The 21,454-nt window shown below is 36.7% G+C and overlaps 1 protein-coding gene across 1 annotated transcript in view; it reads right to left on the bottom strand.

Annotated features, from left to right (window-relative positions):
• LOC123552103 (superoxide dismutase [Cu-Zn]-like) overlaps nt 1-20,775 on the bottom strand; it is a 51,302-nt gene extending 30,527 nt beyond the window's left edge. Inside the window, exon 1 of the mRNA XM_045341488.2 lies at nt 20,588-20,775. Within this exon, the coding sequence (XP_045197423.1) occupies nt 20,588-20,659 (72 nt within the window). The 5' untranslated portion in view covers nt 20,660-20,775. The remainder of the gene's footprint in view (nt 1-20,587) is intronic.
• Between the last annotated feature and the right edge of the window lie 679 nt (nt 20,776-21,454).

The raw sequence follows: 21,454 nt of genomic DNA, 5'->3' as shown, positions 1-21,454 counted from the left end.
CCAGATGGATGCATTTTGTGCATTTTCTGACATTCTGGGGACAAAAAGTTGGCCTTTTTATCCCAAAAATCGCTGCAGAAATAGACGTATCTATGCAAAATATGGTCAAAATTCAAAATTTTTCAAATTTCATGATTATTTTGCACTGGAAACACCATTTTATAACATTTACAACAGATTTATGACTATTAAGACTAATTGTAATGTGTTCCGAGAAAAGTCTAATTTCAGCTCTTATAGGTTGAAGGTCTATCGCCCAATATCTCTTACCTGTATCTTGTGTAAAACCCTGGAACACATTGTATCCTCTAGCATAACAAAACAGTTCACAGAGAACAATATGTTCTATGAATTGCAGCATGGTTTCTGAGAAAAGAGGTCTTGTCAAACTCAGTTACTAATGTTAGTAGAAGACATCCTTCGATTCTTGAACCTGAAAAGTCAAGCTGAGCTCATACTCCTTGACTTTTCAAAGGTGTTCGATATGGTCAACCATGAAAAATTACTCTACAAGCTGCATTTCTATGGTGTAAGGGGTCAAATTCTTAAATGGATTAAAGCTTTCCTTGACAACAGGTCACAGTCAGTGGTAGTTAACAGGTCCACATCAGGCACCATACCAGTCTCATCAGGTGTTCCCCAGGGTTCGGTCATCGGGCCTCTCTTATTTCTTATCTATATCAACGATCTACCTGACTTTGTTAAACACTCTAAAATTTTACTCTTTGCCGATGACATGGCTATCTACCTTTCTTTAACTGTCTCTTCCCATTCAAGCCTACTACAACAAGACTTACAGCAACTGGAACTCTGGGAAACAAAATGGGACATGAAATTCAATCTGTCTAAATGCCAAGTATTACAGATAACTAAGCGTACAACACCTATACCAACACAGTTCCATTTACACAAAACCATCTTACAAACTGTACCATCTGCAAAATACCTTGGCATAACTATATCACACAACCTTACATGGAATGACCACACTGACAACATCACCAAACAAGAGCTATCGGAGGACAGCAACACTCGACTATTTAACAGCCTTGTCGCTTGAATGAATAAGAAAGTCGAAAAAGGGGCATAATTAAGTAAAAAAGTAAAATAGGGTTATGGAACCTGCATAGTGCTTATCAGCTCATGACAGTGGACAAGTGTATGAAGTTTCAATCCATTCCCATTAGTGGGTACTGAGATACCAGCTTACATATAAGAATTTAACCCAAAAACTCCTAAATTCAAAAAGGCATAATTTGTAAAATGCAAAGTTGAGTTATTGACCCTTTGCACTGCATGTCATATCATGACAGTGATACTAGTGTGTGAAGTTTCAATCCTTTCCCATTAGTGGATACTGAGATACCAGCTTACATACAAAACTTAACCAAAAATGTCTTATGCTGAAAAAGGGGCATAATTTTGTAAAAAAGCAAAATAAAGTTATGGGACCTGCTTTGTGCATGTCAGATCATGACAGTGAACAAGTGTGTGAAGTTTCAATCCATTCCAATTAGTGAGTACTGAGATACCAGCTTACATACAAAACCTTAACCAAAAAAATTCTAAGTCGAAAAAGGGGCATAATTTTGTAAAAAAGCAAAATAGAGTTATGGAACCTGTGCAATGTAAGTCAGTTTATCACAGTGAATAAGTGTGTGAAGTTTCAATCCATTCCCACAAGTGGTTGCTGAGATACCAGCTTACATACAAAACATTAACCAAAAATTTCTAAGTCAAAAAAGGGGCATAATTTTGTAAAAAAGCAAAATAGAGTTATGGAACCTGTGCAATGTAAGTCAGTTTATCACAGTGAATAAGTGTGTGAAGTTTCAATCCATTCCCACAAGTGGTTGCTGAGATACCAGCTTACAAACAAAAACTTAACCAAATCGGGACGTGGACGCCGACGCGGACGCCGACGCATGGGCGAGTCCAATAGCTCTACTATTCTATGAATAGTCGAGCTAAAAAGGGGCATAATTTTGTAAACAAGAGGACCATGATGGTCCTGAATCGCTCACCTATCTCCACATGACCCAGTGTTCAACTGAGTATGACATCGTTATTTCTATTATTTGACATAGTGACCTAGTTTTTCAGCACATGTGACCTAGATATCATCAAGATAAAAAATTCTGACCAATTTTCATGAAGATCCATTGAAAAATATGGCCTCTAGAGAGGTCACAAGGTTTTTCTATTATTTGACCTAATGACCTAGTTTTTGAAGGCACGTGACCCACTTTTAAACTTGACCTAGATATCATCAAGATGAACATTCTCACCAATTTTCATGAAGATGCATTGAGAAATATGGCCTCTAGAGAGGTCACAAGGTTTTTCTATTTTTCGACCTACTGACCTAGTTTTTGACCGCACATGAACCAGTTACGAACCTGACCTAGATATCATCAAGCTGAACATTCTCACCAATTTTCATGAAGATCCATTGAGAAATATGGCCTCTAGAGAGGTCACAAGGTTTTTTCTATTTTTAGACCTACTGACCTAGTTTTTGACCCCATGTGACCCAGTTTCGAAACTGACTTAGATATCATCAAGATGAACATTCTGACCAATATTCATGAAGATCTCATGAAAAATATGGCCTCTAGAGAGGTCACAAGGTTTTTCTATTTTTAGATTACTGGGCCTAGTTTTAACCCACGTGACCCAGTTTCGAACTTGACCTAATATCTTCAAGGTAAACATTCTGACCAATTTTCATGAAGATCCATTGAAAAATAACGCCTCTAGAGAGGTCACAAGGTTTCTATTTTTAGACCTACTGACCTAGTTTTGACCGCATATGACCCAGTTTCGAACCTGACCTAGATATCATCAAGGTGAACATTCTGACCAATTTTTATGAAGATCCATTGAGAAATATGGCCACTAGAGAGGTCACAAGGTTTTTCTATTTTTAGATCTACTGACCTAGTTTTTGACCCCACATGACCCAGTTTCAAACTTGACTTAGATATCATCAAGGTCAACATTCTGACCAATATTCATGAAGATCTCATGAAAAATATGGCCTCTAGAGAGGTCACAAGGTTTTTCTATTTTTAGATCTACTGACCTAGTTTTTAACCCCACATGACCCAGTTTCGAACTTGACCTAGATATCATCAAGATGAACATTCTGACCAATTTTCATGAAGATGCATTGAGAAATATGGCCTCTAGAGAGGTCACAAGGTTATCTATTTTTAGACCTAATGACCTAGTTTTTGACCCTACATGACCCAGTTTCGAACTTTATCTAGATGTCATCAAGATAAACATTCTGACCAATATTCATGAAGATCTCATGAAAAATATGGCCTCTAGAGAGGTCACAAGGTTTTTCTATTTTTAGACCTACTGACCTAGTTTTGACCCCAGTGACCCAGTTTCGAACTTGACCTAGATATCATCAAGGTGAACATTCTGACCAATTTCATGAAGATCTTGTGAAATATATGGCCTCTAGAGAGGTCACAAGGTTTTTCTATTTTTAGACCTACTGACCTAGTTTTTGATGGCACGTGACCCAGTTTCAAACTTGACCTAGATATCATCAAGATGAACATTCTGACCAACTTTCATAAAGATCCATGAAAAATGTGACCTTTTAGAGTGGTCACAAGCAAAAGTTTACGGACGCACGGACGCACGACAGACGACGGACACCGCGCGATCACAAAAGCTCACCTTGTCACTTTGTGACAGGTGAGCTAAAAAGCAAAACAGAGTTATGGAACCTGTGCAATGTAAGTCAGTTTATCACAGTGAATAAGTGTGTGAAGTTTCAATCCATTCCCACAAGTGGTTGCTGAGATACCAGCTTACATACAAAAACTTAACCAAATCGGGACGCGAACGCCGATGCATGGGCGAGTCCAATAGCTCTACTATTCTATGAATAGTCAAGCTAAAAAGCAAATCAAACGTTGGGTTTCCTTAGACGTAACATCAAAGTACACTCAGAAGGGTTAAAATCACAAGCATACAAAACACTTGTACGGCCCAAACTGGAGTACAGCTCCACTGTGTAGTCCCCCCACTCTGATACTCTGATTGATCAGCTTGAGTCTGTGCATCGCAGGGCTGCACGCTGGGCCAAGTGTGATTACGGCCGTACATCCAGTGTAGACAACATGCTGACTTCCCTAAATTAGCGACGCCTTGCACTCCGTCGCACTGACCAGCGCCTGGTTATGTTTTATAACATCTTGCATAACCAGGTCACCATCCCATTACCGGACTACCTAACACCCAACACTAGATCTTAATTCCAGAACCAGAACCACTCATTCCCAGGCATTCATTCAAGTATCACCCTCATCCAACTATCATAAATTTTCATTCTTCCCTCGTACAGTATACTGGGCTTTTTCAACCTGTCTCACAGGGCAGCCCCATTCCCAATGCCAAGTATGCTCCATTTTTCCCAATCTGGAGCAAAAAATTCCCAATCCAACATAAAAATTCCCACCTGTAATCAGTTACTTTCTCTTAATCAAAGATAATTCTTGCACAGCAAGTTTTGTTTGCCAAGGAAATCAAACAAAATGTTGGAAAAAACAACTCGTTTCTATTTTTTGTAACATGACCTTCTGCATCCTCGGCAAAAATTAAATACAAGATTTTGCTGAAGAAATGTATGATTTGTATACAAAAACCTCTCAAAATGCATACAAACATCAATATTAATTTAATAAAGTACCCAAAACTATGCTGACAGGTAGTTCTTATACCATTAAAATCAATTGTCACATGATCATGTTTTCGCGTCCAAGTTTTTTCTCTCGAACATTATACCCACTTTGCCACTCTACTATTTGGAAAATTTCAAAATTATAAACAAAACTTTAAACATAACAAGTGAAGAGTTACAGTATTTTTGGCAATTTTGGAAAACAATCCTGAAAAAAATAAATTCTCAGAATTTCACAAGTGGATACTGCGTCTACCCATCAAATCTGAAACTGAAGATTAAAACTAAGATATAATATTAATTAAAAACTCACTTTATTTGTCGATATATTTTCCCAATTTTGACAATTCACCGCGTTAAAAATTCCCAAAATGACCAGAGGCCTTTTTCCCAAAAACCCTAGAAAAAACCCTAGAAAAAGCCCTGGTATATCATATCAACCTAGCCCGCCAACAAAGATTCAAATCCCCTAAGTCTTCTATCCAGAAGCAAATAAGAGCCCAATACTGGTCATATATGGAAAGTATCATATTTGACCATGATTCACAACCTGGTAAGAACAAAAAGTTTTACAGCTTTATCAAGCACAACAAAACAGAAAATGTCGGCATCGCCCCCCTCAAATCAGATGGTCTTACCTACACAGACCCCACCCAAAAGGCTACTATCTTAAACAAACAATGTGAATCTGTCTTTTCCCCTCCCCAGCCCCTTAGTCTGAAGCATATATGTTCCAACGTCCTCTCATCCCCAGTCTCCAAGATGAATAAGATTCAGGTCACCACTGAAGGTGTGGAAAAACTGCTCCATGGCCTATCCCCACATAAAGCCTCAGGACCTGATCAATTATTCCCACGCATCCTAAAAGAACTCCACCATGAAATTGCTCCTGTACTTGCCTATATATACAGGTTATCTCTCGAATCTGGCCTAGTACCCAGTGATTGGAAAAAAGCCACCTTAGCCCCCGTATTTAAAAAAGGTCTCAAGTCTAAACCTAGTAACTATCGTCCAATTTCCCTAACTTGCATTGCTTCTAAACTCCTTGAACACATTGTTGTTTCAAATTTTATGACCTGTTTTGACAAGCATAAGCTACTTAGCCAGTTCCAGCACGGCTTTCGATCAGGTCACAGTTGTGAGACCCAGCTCATTAATTTCACTCAGGAACTTTACAATAACACTGAACAGGGTCAACAAACAGATGTTATTGTCATGGACTTTTCCAAGGCGTTTGACAAGGTCGATCACTGGACTAATTTATAAACTACAAAGCCTTGGTGTCAACCCACAAATAACCAAATGGATCAAATCTTTCCTGTCCAACTGATCCCAGAAAGTCGCTTTTGATGGTCATTTTTCCAGTGAACTTCCTGTACTGTCTGGAGTTCCCCAGGGGTCTGTTCTTGGGCCGTGTCTCTTCCTGGTATATATCAATGACTTACCAGACTCGGTCAAATGTAACGCAAGAATCTTTGCAGATGACACCATAATATACCTTACCATCAACTCCATTTCAGATAGTATATATCTCTGCAACAAGACCTCATTAGCTTAGAAACCTGGGAGAAGACATGGTCCATGGAGTTCAACCCGGACAAGTGTGAAGTCCTTAGAATCTTTAGAAAGAACAAGAGCTGTCTCCATAGGATGACACATGCCCCCGATGGCACTTTAAATGAATAGTTATGGCCGATGTTCGAGTTTAGGACCTTTGACCTACGGAGCTGGGTCTTGCGAGCGACACATCGTCTTACTGTGTCACACATTTATGCGTAGTTATTTTAAAATCCATGCATGAATGACAAAGATATGGACCGGACACGCCCATCAATGCACTATCATGAAAAAAGACCTTTAACATCTAAGTGTGACCTTGACCTTTGAGCTACGGACCTGGGTCTTGCGCATGACACGTCGTCTTACTGTGGTACACATTCATGCCAAGTTATTTGAAAATCCATCCATCGATGACAAAGATATGGACCGGACACGCCCATCAATGCATTATCCCTTAATGTCTAAGTGTGACCTTGACCTTTGAGATACGGACCTGGGTCTTACGCGCGACACGTCGTCTTACTGTGGTACACATTCATGCCAAGTTATTTGAAAATCCATCCATCGATGACAAAGATATGGACCGGACACGCCCATCAATGCACTATCCCTCAATGTCTAAGTGTGACCTTGACCTTTGAGCTATGGACCTGGGTCTTGCGCGCGACACATCGTCTTACTGTGGTACACATTCATGCCAAGTTATTTGAAAATCCATCCATCGATGACAAAGATATGGACCAGACACGCCCATCAATGCAATAACCTTTAATGTCTAAGTGTGACCTTGACCTTTGAGCTACGGACCTGGGTCTTGCGCGCGACACGTCGTCTTACTGTGGTACACATTCATGCCAAGTTATTTGAACATCCATCCATCGATGACAGAGATATGGACCGGACACGAAAAATGCGGACAGACCGACAGACAGACGGTTCAAAAACTATATGCCTCCCTTCGGGGGCATAAAAATCCTGTGGTCTACCCCTACAAACTTCACAGAGTTAAAAACTTGTGAGGCAGCTAAATACCTAGGCATAATCATTTCCAAAGATCTAAACTGGTCCAAACACATTGACAATATCACTTCCAAAGCAACTTCCACTCTACGCTTCATACAAAGAAATGTCAAAACTGACAATAAAAAGATCAAAATTGCTGCCTATAACACCTATGTACGCCCTCAACTTGAGTACTGTTCAAGCGTCTGGCATCCTTGGCAAAAAACCCTCACTAGCAAAGTCGAAAATGTCCAAAGGTCAGCTGCTAGGTACTTCATGTACGACTACAGTTACACCAGTAGTGTTACACAAAAGCTGAAAACTTTAGAATGGAATCTACATCTACAGGGGATACTCCCAACAATCAATTTCTGATCATAACTGGGAGGCTGGGGCAGTTGTTAAAAACATGTTGCTATGTTACATGATACATGATATACATGTGTTAAGGGAGTAAGAGCAGTAGTATGTACAGCTTTGTTAAACAAGAGGACCATGATGGTCCTGAATCGCTCACCTCTTCCCACATGACCCAGTTTTGAGTATGACTCTGTTTTTTCTATTATATGACATAGTGACCTAGTTTTTGAGCTCATGTGACCCAGTTTTGAACTTGACCTAGATAGTATCAAGATAAAAATTCTGACCAATTTTCATGAAGATCCATTGAAAAATATGGTCTCTAGAGAGGTCACAAGGTTTTTCTATTATTTGACCTATTGACCTAGTTTTTTAAGGCACGTGACCCAGTTTCAAACCTGACCTAGATATCATCAAGGTGAACATTCTGACCAATTTTCATGAAGATCCATTCAAGGGTATGGCCTCTAGAGAGGTCACAAGGTTTTTCTATTTCTAGACCTACTGACCTAGTTTTTGATCGCAGTTGACCCAGTTTCAAACTTGACCTAGATATCATCAAGATAAACATTCAGACCAACTTTCATACAGATCCCATGAAAAATATGGCCTCTAGAGAGGTCACAACATTTTTTCATTATTTGACCTACTGACCTACTTTTTGATGGCACGTGACCCACTTTCGAACTTGACCTAAATATCATCAAGATTAACATTCAGACCAATTTTCATACAGATCCCATGAAAAATATGGCCTCTAGAGAGGTCACAAGGTTTTTCTATTATTTGACCTACTGACCTAGTTTTTGATGGCACGTGACCCACTTTCAAACTTGACCTAGATATCATCAAGATGAACATTCTGACCAATTTTCATGAAGGTCTCATGAAATATATGGCCTCTAGAGAGGTCACAAGGTTTTTCTATTTTTAGACCTACTGACCTAGTTTTTGATCGCACGTGACCCAGTTTCGAATCTGACCTAGATATCATCAAGATGAACATTCAGACCAACTTTCATACAGATCCCATGAAAAATACGGCCTTTAGAGAGGTCACAAGGTTTTTCTATTATTTGACCTACTGACCTAGTTTTTGAAGGCACGAGACCCAGTTTCGAACTTGACCTATTCATCAAGGTGAACATTCTGACCAATTTTCATGAAGATCTTGTGAAATATATGGCCTCTAGAGAGGTCACAAGATTTTTCTATTTTTAGACCTACTGACCTAGTTTTTGACCGCACGTGACCCAGTTTCGAATCTGACCTAGATATCATCAAGGTGAACATTCTGACCAACTTTCATGAAGATCTTGTGAAATATATGGCCTCTAGAGAGGTCACAAGGTTTTTCTATTTTTAGACCTACTGACCTAGTTTTTGATGGCTGCAGGCACATGACCCAGTTTCGAACTTGACCTAGATATCATCAAGATGAACATTCTGACCAACTTTCATAAAGATCCCATGAAAAATGTGACCTCTAGAGTGGTCACAAGCAAAAGTTTATGGACAGACGGACGCACGCACGGACGGACGGACGGACGACGGACACCGCACGATCACAAAAGCTCACCTTGTCACTTTGTGACAGGTGAGCTAAAAATAAAAGCAGGATGATGACATTAGTACATATGCCAGTCTAGGTCAGATGTGAAGCACTGATGGTTCACACTGTCCTTGATGTTATAAGGCAAGGCGTTCCAGTATCTGATTGTGCGGGGGAAAAAGGAGTTCATATGATATTGTGTTCTTGAACATGGAATGATAAAGTTTAAATTTCTAGAGGCTGTCAGGTGGAATACACTCCAATATAGAAGGTTACACAATTCATTAGTAATGTTTTATAAAATAAGGACCCAGACAGTTGCAGTCGACCAATCTCATCTTATTCCAACTAGAAACCTAAATTACTTAATCCCCATGTCTCACACTCAGTACTTTTCTAACTCCTACTTCCCAAGGACCATCCGACTCTGGAACTCCCTACCAACTTATGTTATATCTAGCCCCAGCCTCAATATCTTTAGAGAGAGGCTGGCGATGGTCAGTATGCCTCTGTCCCATTTTAACTTTAGCATACTGTCTTTTTTAGCTTTTATTCTTTTAACATTGTAACATATCATTTCTTTAACAACTGTTTCTCTGACAGTGCCGCCCAGTGATAGACGGTTGGGTGAAAGATGTAGATGTAGATGAATGCCTTGCCTTCAGATGTTGTCAACTCATCTGGGCCAGTGTTCAGTCAGACTGTAAGCCAGATTGAGCACATCTCACCTTAAATACACCTGCCCTGTTTTTAACCCTTCTCATTCTTGCTTTCTACCACTACTTTTTACACGTTTAACATTCTTGCTAGTTGACGTGCAAAGTCTAGGTCCCCAGCAGGGGTTTGACTATATGGAAGATAGACAGGTCAGTAATTCAAATCCTTCTTTGTTTCATATAAAAAAATGACAACTTCAGGTCTTCTTTACGTATCTTTATAGAACATCACTTTTTCCTACACCTGTTTTTCATGAAAGTTCTATCATAACTCAATGAAAAAAAGAAAAGAAAATAGGGGGTTGAATAGTTCAATAACATCAAACTTGCACAGGGCGCCTTTTAATATTTGGACGTTCGACATGTCCCTGTGTCAAGTTTAATCGAATGTCAGCCATTTGCATAGCACAGATTACGACTTTATTTTATTGAAGTGTAATGTAGGAAAACTCTCAAACACGTGAAACATTGGTTTACCGTAATTAAAACTGAACCACCAATCACTTCCCCGACGCATTTCACAGAAACTTCTAGCGTAATTTATTGAAATATCACGAACAATACAACACCAAATAAATATATAGAATGAATTACTGGTTTCGAAGCAGTTTCCGTCATAAAATGAAGGTTTTTAAAATATCTTTTTTCTTGAACGTTTCAGTTCCGTAAAATGCTCCCAAAGAGAACACCTTAGCTCTTCTGCTTTACGAAAACATGAATATCAATAGTGTCTAGCGCACGTGATAACACACAGAGGGGCTCCAAAAGGGGTGAATAAATAGAGCTGAATCGGTTGACTACAGAAGCAGTTTCCGTCATCAATTTTTGTTTTAATATTTATGTACAATTTTACAGTGAATACGACTAGAAAAGCACCATCCGTGTTTTTTTTTTTTTTTAACCCTTTCGGGGTTAAATTTTAAAATTAAATTTAACTTTAAAAAATTTTGAAGGTTCATGTTTTTAAATTATGCTTGTTGAAAATAGGGGGTTTAAAAAAAGAAAAACCGAACTCGAACTCGGATTCTGCTTGTGAAGCCGATTTCTACCAAACCCCAAAAAGGGACTCATTTTTTCTTTATTAAGTATTTTTGGTAAATCCCCCCCGGTTTCAAACTCCCAAAAAGGGGAATTTTTCCAATTTAAATTTGGGGGATTACAGGGGTATTCTTCCCCCTGCGCATTCGTTCCCACGTGAAAACCCCCCATGAGCGGAATGAAAAACAAAAAAAATTTTATGGAATGAACAATTCGAGTTTTCTTGGAAATTTTTTTACCCTTTTTTTCTAAAAATTTTCACAGAGGGGGGGATCGGGGGTAGCGTTGTGGAAAAAAATTCTCGATTTCATTGTGAAAAATGTCACGAAACGTAAAATAACGCGTCGAGGATATTTACTACCCGAGGGAAAATTCCTTTTCAAAAACCAGAAATAAAAGCAAACAAAAACAAAAATTTTTTAAGCCACGAAACTTTAAACAAGAGGCCCCTGATGGCCCCTGAATCGCTCACCTTTTCCCCACATCCCCAGTGTTGAACTGAGTATGACTTCGTTATTTCAAATTTTTTGGGCCCCAAAGGGGACCTAGTTTTTCAGCACATGGGGGACATAGATATCACCCAAGTTATAAGTTTCCTTTCACTGGAGTGGGTGCAGATGGGAATATCTTGCCTTTTTCCCGGGGGGGGGGGGTAAACTTTTTTAGGCTAACGGGGCCCTTTTCCCGGGGTTACCACCTAAACTTTCCCGGGGACCCGGGGAAAATTTTCCCACTCCCACCAAATAACCGTGACAGAATTTTTTTTCTTGCATCCCCGTTTTTCAAAAAAATAATAAAAATAAAATAAATGAAGGGCCCCCCTTTTTAAAACCTTTTTCCCAAAATGGCAGTATATTTAAACAAAGCGGGGGAAAAACCAACGTCCGTAAACGGGAAAAAACCCCATAAACTTTTTAAAAATAAAAAACAATTTTATTCCGGTTTTTATCATTTCCAGAAAAAACGTTATAAATTTTTTGAAAAATAACGAAAATTTGAATCGAGAAATTTTACTTCGGAAACCCCCAAATAGGAACTGTAAAGGTTTTGGAATTTTTTTTCCTTTTTTTAAAAATAAAATATATACCCCCCTACATAAATTTCTAATTAGGGAGTTGGGAAATTTTAAAGGGGTTCCATTTAAACCGAGAGTACCCTTACACCCCGGGGTGTAAATGGATTTTTCCCAGCCCCGGTAAAGAAAGGGAAACCCCGTCTGGTATGAAAGAAAAAAAATTTCTGACCAATTTTCTTAAAGGGACCCTTTTGGGAAAAATTGGCCTAAGAGGGTCAAAAGGTTTTTCTATTATTTGCCTTTAATGACCTAGTTTTAAAAGGAAACGTGCCCCACTTTTTAACTTAACCTAGATATCATCAAGGGGGAACATTCCCACTAATTTTCATGAAGATCTCGGAAAAAAATGGCCTCTAGAGGGGGGCCAACAATTTTTTTCAAATTTTTCGACCTACTTGCCTGGGTTTTTTGGAAACGGCCCCTGACCCTTTTTTAAGGGGAACCTGACCAAAAATATTCTAAAAGGGGTTTTGAACGGGCCCTCACCAAATTTTCAAAAAGATCCCTTTGGAAATAGGGCCCTTTGGGGGTGAGGTTCCACAAGGTTTTAAAATTTTAAAATCCACTGACCCATTTTTTGATCCCACATGAAACCCGGGGGTACCCAACTTGAAACCTTAGATACTTCAGGGGAACATTCTTTTTCCCAATATTCAGGGGGGTTCTCAGGGGGAAAATTTTTCCCTTTTAGGGAAGGGGTCACAAATTTTTCTATTTTTAGTTTCTACTGACCTTTTTTTTAACCCCCAGGGACCCAGTTTCGAACTTGACCAGATATCATCAAGCTGAAAAATTCTGCCCAATTTTCATGAAAAACCCATTGAAAAATTTCCCCCTCTAGGAGGTCACAATTTTTTCAAATTTTTAGACCTAATGCCCCTATTTTTGACCCCACGTGCCCATTTTTCAAACCTTGCCCTTTAGAAATCATCAAGGTGTTTTTTTCCCTGCCCAAAAAAATTAAAAAGATCTCATAAAAAAATAGGGCCCTTAGAGAGGTCAAAAGGGTTTTTTTCTATTTTTAAAACCACTGACCTATTTTTTTGACCCCACGTACCCAGTTTGGGAATTGACCAGATATCTTTAAGGTAAAACATTCTGACCAATATTCAGAAGATCTCTAAAAAATTTATGGCTCTAGGGGGTAAAAAAAGGTTTTTTTCTTTTTTAGACCTACTGACTTAGTTTTTGCCCCCCACGGGACCCAGTTTGGGGAACTTGACCTAGTTTCATAAAGGGTTTAAAACATTCTGCCCAAATTTTTCAGAAGTTTCTTGGAAATTTTTGGGCCCCTCTAGGGGAGGCCCAAAAAGGTTTTTCAATTTTTGCCTATTTGACCTAGTTTTGATGGCACGTGCCCCATTTTCGAACTTGACCTAGATATCATCAAGGTGAACATTCTGCCCAATTTTCATAAAGATCCCATAAAAAAATGGCCTTGGGGAGGGGGTCACAAGAAAAAAAGTTTCGGACGCAGGGCACGGACGCACGGAGGGGACGGGGGTCCCCCCCCCCCCCCTTTTTGATAAACAAAAGCCACCCATAAATTTTTAAACATAGGGCATCTACATAGAAAATTTACTTTAGTAAGGGGCCGCTTTTTTTTTTAAAAATCCACCGTGAGAATATTTTTTCGTCAAAAATTTAAATCTTTATAAAAAAGAAGATTTGACAGTTGGAGTTTTGGGGAAAGGGAAGGGATGAAAATTTTTCTTTTTCAAAGTGCGGACTGATTTTTCAATATCTTCATAAGCCCAGAATGTTCAATGGATGTGTAAAATTGGGTTTTTCGCCGTTTTGGGGAATTTTTAGCCATCGTTTTCAAGTCATTCTACCGTAAAACTTGTAAAACCTTCCGCAAGAATTTTTGGGGAAAAGCTTTTCCCGGGGAAAATTAAATTTTTCGTTTTAAAACGTCGGACTATATGAAATGTCAAAAATTTAAAAAATTAAAAGTCCGACTTTTTTATTTATAGAACTGAGGTTGATATTCCCCCTAGTAAAAACCCATCAGTCGTGGTCTGCTATCCAAAAAAATGGTGCAAAAAAATTTTAAAATTTGCTTTTGCCCACACAAAAACCCCCTACTTTCATTTTCCGATCTGCAAAACTTGCCATGGGGGGTGTGAAAACATGAAAAACGCCCTCATACTGCAGAATGTATTTGGTTATTAAAAAAACCCGGGCCCCGGCCCCGGCCCAAACCAGGGAAATTACCGATTCCGATTGTAGGGAAAAAACTCCCAAAAACTTGGGAAAAAAGGGCCCTAATAAAAAAATTCGAATGATACTTTTTCGTACAAATTTGGGGCAAAAAAAAAATTTAGATTTTAGTAAAAAAAAAAAAAAAAAACTAAAATTTTAAAGAAGCCCGCGAGGAACTTCTTTGAAAAAAGGGGTTTTAAAAGCCCTGCGGGGTTCTTCCCAAAAACGCTTAAAAAATTTTGTAACTTTACACGGGAAATGGTTTTTACACAGCGTTGTCTTGACGACCCTTCAAATTGGGTTTCCCAAAAAGTTTGTAACGTTATATACTATTTTATAATCACGTTTTGAAAAAAAAGGGGTGTTATATTTTAAAGAAGGAATTCCTCTCGGGCCTCAAAGAGTTTTTTTTTCCCCCTTGCTTTCCCCAAAAGCCTAAAAATTCTTTGGTCCATTTAAACATCCCAAAAAATTTAGGTAGGAAATAGGCAGGGTTTTTTTTAAAATTTTTTTGTTCAAGGGAGACTTTACAAAAATTTATTTATTTTTTTAATATCACTGACAATTTCTAAAGAAAAAGAATGAGCATTTTTTTTTAAAACTTTTTATTAAAAATTTTTTAAAAAATCTCAAAGACCTTTAAAAAAAAAAAAAAGTTTGGGTTTGTAAAAAATTTAAAAATTAGGTCGGGATCCCGATTACCACGGAGAATGCAGCGTTGAACATTGAAAAGTTTTCACACGGTACCCCATATTTTTAAAAATATTCCTGTAAAAATTATAGAAACAAACACTGAGATAGGTTTTTTTAAAAAAGTATTTTGAGTATCTCTTGAAAATTAGTCAACTGAAATTTACGTTTTGATTGCAGTTTTTTGGCATAGTCCCCCGCCTTCATTCTCATCCATCAAGTTCGTCAAAAAGTTCTCCGGGGAACCACAAATAGAACTCTGGTATGCGAGAATTTTGCACTTTCGAAAATTTCCAAATTTTATATTTGGCAGGTTGCTATGATGTTTTAACATTTTTTTTTATTTTTTTTTTTTCAAATTGCAATAATCTCTGAATTTAAACTTTTAAATTAAGTTATATTTAAATTATTAAAAAATAAAATAGAGTAGAAAGTGTTTCAAAATTTTTCCTTTTTTTTTATTTTTTTTACTGTGTTCCCTTAAACCGGAGGTCCCCGGGTTCGAATCCTGTCAGCGGATTTTGACCCTACTCCAAAAACCCCGTCCCTTCTTTCGGGGGCGAGTTCTGGGTTTGTTTTTTCCCGGAAGCAGTCCCTCGAGGGGTATTTCACATTAGTTGGTGAACCAAAACTCGACCGAAAAGGGAAAACTTTTAAATTTGGGGAAAAAAATTACCATTTTAACGCACTCAATATATAGAAAGATTCACACGTTCCGGTGAAAAAAGCCCAAATAAAAAAATTGTTAAGGTTCGTTTGGATATTTTACCAATGCTGTACACTTTCAGAATTTAAACATTTTGATAATTCAAGATTAAAACCCTTTAAAGGTTAGACATATCTTTTAAAAATTTGCAATTTATTTAGGTTTTTTTTTGAATATTATTGGGATACAGAATTCCTTTAGTCATTTGCTAGTGCTCGGGAATTTTTTTGGGAAAATAACAACAGAAAAATCGTTTTAAACCCCCCTAATCCATAATTTAAAAAATAATTTTGGAAAAAACAAAAAAAAATTTGAATCGATTTTTGTTTTTTCAAAACTCACAAATTTTCCCTTTATTAAGATTTTTTTGTTGTAAATTTATCAATACAAAATGTATTTCAGACGATTTACTCCAAAATTTTCCCTTTCTTTTTTATGGTCACGTGACCCCACCGGAATTTAACTGTACTTGTATCTATATTGGGCAGCTTTTTAAAGCCCGTCGCATTTGGACCCTAGTTTTGTGAGAATTTTTTATTGGTAGAAACCCCAAAACCCTTTTTAATTTTTGCAAATTTTAACTATTTCTTTTTTTATATAAAGGTAAATTTTAAAGATAGTTTGGGAGTTTTTTTTTTGAAGGATCTGAGTGTAAAATTTTCCCCCCAAAATGTTTTTTTAAAATGCCCATTTGTGGGCCCAAAACCATAAAGCAACTCAGAAAAGTTTTAAACCCTTTCATATTTTTTTTTTTCAGATTTACCCGGGTAAAGAAGTTTTTAAACCCCCGGAGCCGGGGTTTTTCCCAAAAACAAAAATTGGGTCCCCCTTTATTAAAAATTTTTTAAATTTAGTAAAAAGTTGATCTTCCCCCCGATATTAAATTGGAATTTAAAAGGTAAAGTTCGTACTTTTTACGCAAACGCGTCGGGGAAATCACATTTTATTTTTAACCCCCAAAAATATACAGGGAGTTTGACCCTTTTGTTTTTACGGGGAAATTTAAATTTTTTTTTTTTTTTTTTTTGGGGGGGGGGGGTTTTTTCCCCTTATATCCAAAAAATAAATTTTGTTTTTTTGGTATAACAGGCCCATTTAAAACCCATATTTTTTCAAAGGAAATGGGCTAAGTAGTGTGTTTTTTTTTTTTTCAACAAAATTTCAATTATGATAAAAAAAAATGAATTGAAAAATGACGAAAACTGAAAAACAGGGTCCCCCCTTTTTCGTTTTTTGCGGGGATTGTCCCTTAAATTTTTTTCCCACCCAATTTTTTACGGCAGCTATTGGGACACAATTTTTACATAAAAATGCTTTTATCTAAGGCAAAAATAAGTTTAAACACCAAAAAAAGTTTACAACAGCCCTAAACTTCCCTTTTTTTTATTTCTTAAATTTTTTAGCCCTTTTCGAAATTCCCTTTTGACCTTTATTGTTAAAGCGTGGATACCTGAATACATGTTTAAAACCAATTGGCGGCGTAATGAAAAAAAATTTAAAAAAGTACCCTTTTTATTTAAAAAAAATTTTCTGATCGTTTGCCCTCAGTATGGGATCTTTTATTTTCTAAAAAAGTTCCTGAAATGTTTTTTAATTTAAATAAAATTATTTAAAAAAAAATACCAGGGTTTATTTTCATGCTGGGGGTGTGGGAAAAAATTTGGGGCTGGCATACAAAAATCCCGACCAATTTAAAAATTCCCGAATTAAAACCCGGGGAAAAATTTTTTTCCTGTTGTGGCCTTTTAGGGTTTTAACCCTTTTTTGTCAACATTTTATTGTCCCTTTACGTTTAAATTTCTAAACCCCTTTCTCTACAGTAAAAATTTGAATTGTCGCATTGAGAAATATTTTGGGGGCCGGATAGAGTTATTTCGGGGGTTTACCCTCTCAGGAATACATTAAAATTATTTTATTATACCAAAAAAATTTAAAGAAAAGATTTATTTAAAAATTTTAAAAAAAGGGTATTACTAAACCCAAAAAAGAAGGGCAGAATTAAGGGGGACTTTATAGAAAACACTTTGAATTTGTCGCGACTTTGTGTAAAAAATACTTTCTGAAAAGGTAAAGTCTTGAGGTTGAAAAAACGCTGTATTTATGGGGCTAATTTTAAAAAAATCAAGTTAAAAAAAAAAAACCTTTTGAAAAAAAAAGGCGATAATATGGAAAAATAAAATGAGACACCATTTTCTTAAATTTTTTGGTAGTTAGTTAATTTTCCCGCTTTATGGTGATAGGGTTTTTGTTTAAAAATTTGAGAAAAAAAAGTTTTCAAAATGTTGCATGAAAAACAAATTTATTCAAAAGCAGAAAAGAAAATAGGCCAGGGTTTACACGTGTATGAACACAAGATAAAAAAATTTAATCCTATATATAAATAAGCGCTCGCTTTTTAAACAGTACGAAAAGTATCCCATTCACAAAGGGACAAGAAAAAATTTTTTTCACAAAGCGCAGAAAAAAAAAAATACGTTGTTGTGCATGTGATTTGGGAAAATTTTTGTTCTTAACATTAAATCTATAACTATTCCCCTTTCCCTTGTTTAGAGTAGTCACATGTTCAACGATTTAAAAAATCGTTTTTTTCCGAAGGCGGAGCCCAAAAACATTTTTGACCTCCGCCCGTGACGGGCCACACTTAACGTTTAAAAAAATGCGGGGGTCGAAAACAAATTTAAATTACAAAGATGACCCCAAGGCTGCAGGGTTTTTAACTTTTTTTATACTTTTAGTAGGCCCGGAAATTTAAAAATAAAATAAATGTCCCCTTTTATGTGTGGTCGTATGGGATTTATCGACCCCTTAAAACGATATCAAGCCCCAAAATTCGCCCGAGGTTTTAATTGCTTTTTTTTTTTTTTTCTTTTCAGGCTGATAAATCCCCCAAATGAGCCACGCCATTTAGGGAAAACCCAAAAATTGGGCTATTGCGATTTGAGGGAAAAAATTTGCAAACACTGGATTTCCGGGCCAACTTTGCGGGTGTTGGGGTTTTTCATGGCGCGGCTCATATCGACCCCACCCAAAAAACCAAATTAAAAATATAAAAACCCTTGGGGAGAAATTGAAAATTAAAGGATTTTGCAAAACGAGATAAAAAAACGCTTTTAAATTTGATTAATTTTTTCAATTTTAAAAAAAAAAGGGAAATTGCATTGGGAAAATTGTGTGGGGTATAATAAAATTTTAAAAACCCGAATTGCACCCCAAAATTTTAATCCATTCTTTAAAAAGTTCATTTTAAAAAAAAAAAAAAAAAAAAGTTAACATTTTTTGGAATGTTGTATAAGCATAGGTTTAAGTAGTTCGTAGTCCCCACCAGACCCTTTTTTTTTAATTTATGGTTAAAAAAAATAGGTAGTAAATTTTTTCAAATATAAAAAAAAAGAGAAATCAAAAAATTAAAAAATCTAAAAACAAAAATAACGGGGTTTTTAGTAAAATTTTTAAAAAAATGAAAAATTCATTGTTCACTACCCTCCCATTTAATTTCCCTATTAGAATTTACCGTTTTTTATGGTTTTTTTTTGTTTTGAAAAAACTGGCGGAAAATGTTTTTGGGTGTGTTTTGGTGTGGGGTGGGGGGGGGGGGGGGGGGGGGGGGGGGCGAAACTTTTTCGACCGATCTTTCAATTTTTTAAAAAACCCCGTTTTTCATTTTTACAAAATTACTGTTAAATTTGGGGTCATTTACCCCCCCCTTCATTTTCACCCGGGTTTTTTTTAAAACCCAAATTTTTTGATTTTTTTATTTTAAAAACATTTTAAATTTTTTTCCAGTTTTCCCTTTTAATTTTTAGGAACAAAAAAACCTATTACATAGATTTATCCCCCTTCTAAAATTTTCTTGATTTCTTTTTTGAAATTTTTTTTAATTGCCTCCCCTTTTAAAAAATGAAAAAAATGTAAAAGTGGGTATTTAAATTTTTTTTCCCCCTTTTATATAAATTTTTTGTTTTATAATTTAGATTTGAATTTCTTCAAAAACCGAAACCCAAAAAGAAAATATAAAAAAAACGCATAGCTTCGAAGTTCATCAAATTTTTGATCTATCTTGGTTTTGGCAAAACCCATATAGGCCCAAAGGGCCAAAAATTTAAAAATTTTTTTAAACTTACATTTTTTAATTAATTTTCGCAAAATGTGTACTTTTTCAATTTCAAACTTTGAAAACCTTTTAATTTTAACATTGTTTATATTATATTTTTCCCTAAGGCAAGATTTTTTAAAATTTAAAACTTAATATTTTTAAAAAAGCTATCTTGGTCGGGCAACCAAATTTTATAAATTTCTCCAGTGGGATGGGGTTTGACCCCTTCGCCGTTCTACACAAACCCAGTGTTTTACAAACGTTAGGTGTTTTAAAAAACGGCACCAAATTAACTAGCCTGTCCAGTTCTGTTGAAAGTATCCTGCAAACTGCTATATCGTGTCTGTCCGGTACACAAGTGACACATCGACTGCCGAACTTTATTTACTTCTTTGATTGTGATTAAATATCTTGTTATTTTAGGTCTTTGCTTATGTCAAGTGCAATACTTCATAAAACATACGTATCATCAATATTAAATACTTTGCTTCTGCTTTTGTAATAATAAAATAAAATATACATGTACACAAATTTGCCTTGATTAAGATGGCGGTATCACCATTCGTAATTATATTAGCCTTCCGTCCGTAAGTTTCCGGTGGTTTCCGTACAATCGGAATCGGCTATTTCCGTAGTTTCGGCCCGGGGCCGGGGCCGGGCCGGGTTTTATTAATAACCATGTATTCTAGCAGTGAAAAAAGTGTTATTGAAGCACCGTTCTACACGAATTTTCGTTAGAAATGGGAAAATTAGGATCAATTTACTAAGGACTTCTTTCGATACACCATGGAAGCACATTTTCGACCGAATTACTGACCTTATTCCTGTAATCCTTGAACATACCCCACCCACCATGACTGATCAAGCTAAACAATTCTGTTGTACCTGTTGGGTTAGCGCAATTGTACCCGTAACACCTTTGTCTCCTGACAAAACACATACAGCTTTGACTGGCATTTTCAGGTTATTGAGAACTGTCAAGCCTTAATTAACAAGTAAGAGCTAATAAGGTGCTTTCCGTTTCGTTTCTGTAGGTAACCCGGTGACTTGTTTTTGCACACGGTTCAGTTTATTTCCAGTGGCTAGGTGTCCGGTAACCGGACCTCTAGACAACACGTACGTGCAGGGCTGTCTAGATCATATACATGGCCCAAAATGTGCACCTCTGAAAAACTGTGTCCATTTGTAACTCACTATATACATTTGCCGTTTCTAGGGTTACTTACTCTACTGGTATACTCAACCAAGTATGAATGTTTCTCATTGCAGGGTTGGTGCAGCCGTTCTGCGCTTGCGCGGAATTATTATCAAATGGAACGCACGGCAAAAATACTCATTTTTTTTGCATGTCCGCACGCATTTAGTGTATAATGTGCATAATATACTGACTAAAGGTTTGGGTTAGAGTCACCATGGTTACAAAATATATACATTTAAGGTATTTTTGTTCAAATTTAGTTAAACCGGTATAAACCGGGGTCTGTAATATATCACGGGCGCACCAACTCTGTATTTAGTCACAGCCTTCAAGGTATGAAGGTATTAAATGCATCCGCTGCTATTTTCTATATAAAATTAACAACTTATAACATATTTTTATCAAGATTTCTAGCCTTTCACTTCCTGCGAGACTACCCTTGTCTTGAAGGTCTGTCTTTAGGCAATCAAAATATACACAAAAAATATGGGGTTGACCATAATGCAGTGAAACCATGGTCACGTGACTGAGACACGTGATGAAAACGTTAATAT

Source organism: Mercenaria mercenaria, chromosome 4, assembly GCF_021730395.1.
Source record: "Mercenaria mercenaria strain notata chromosome 4, MADL_Memer_1, whole genome shotgun sequence".
In the NCBI taxonomy this organism is placed as follows: Eukaryota; Metazoa; Mollusca; class Bivalvia; order Venerida; family Veneridae; genus Mercenaria; species Mercenaria mercenaria.
This window is presented reverse-complemented; position numbering and strand designations above follow the sequence as displayed.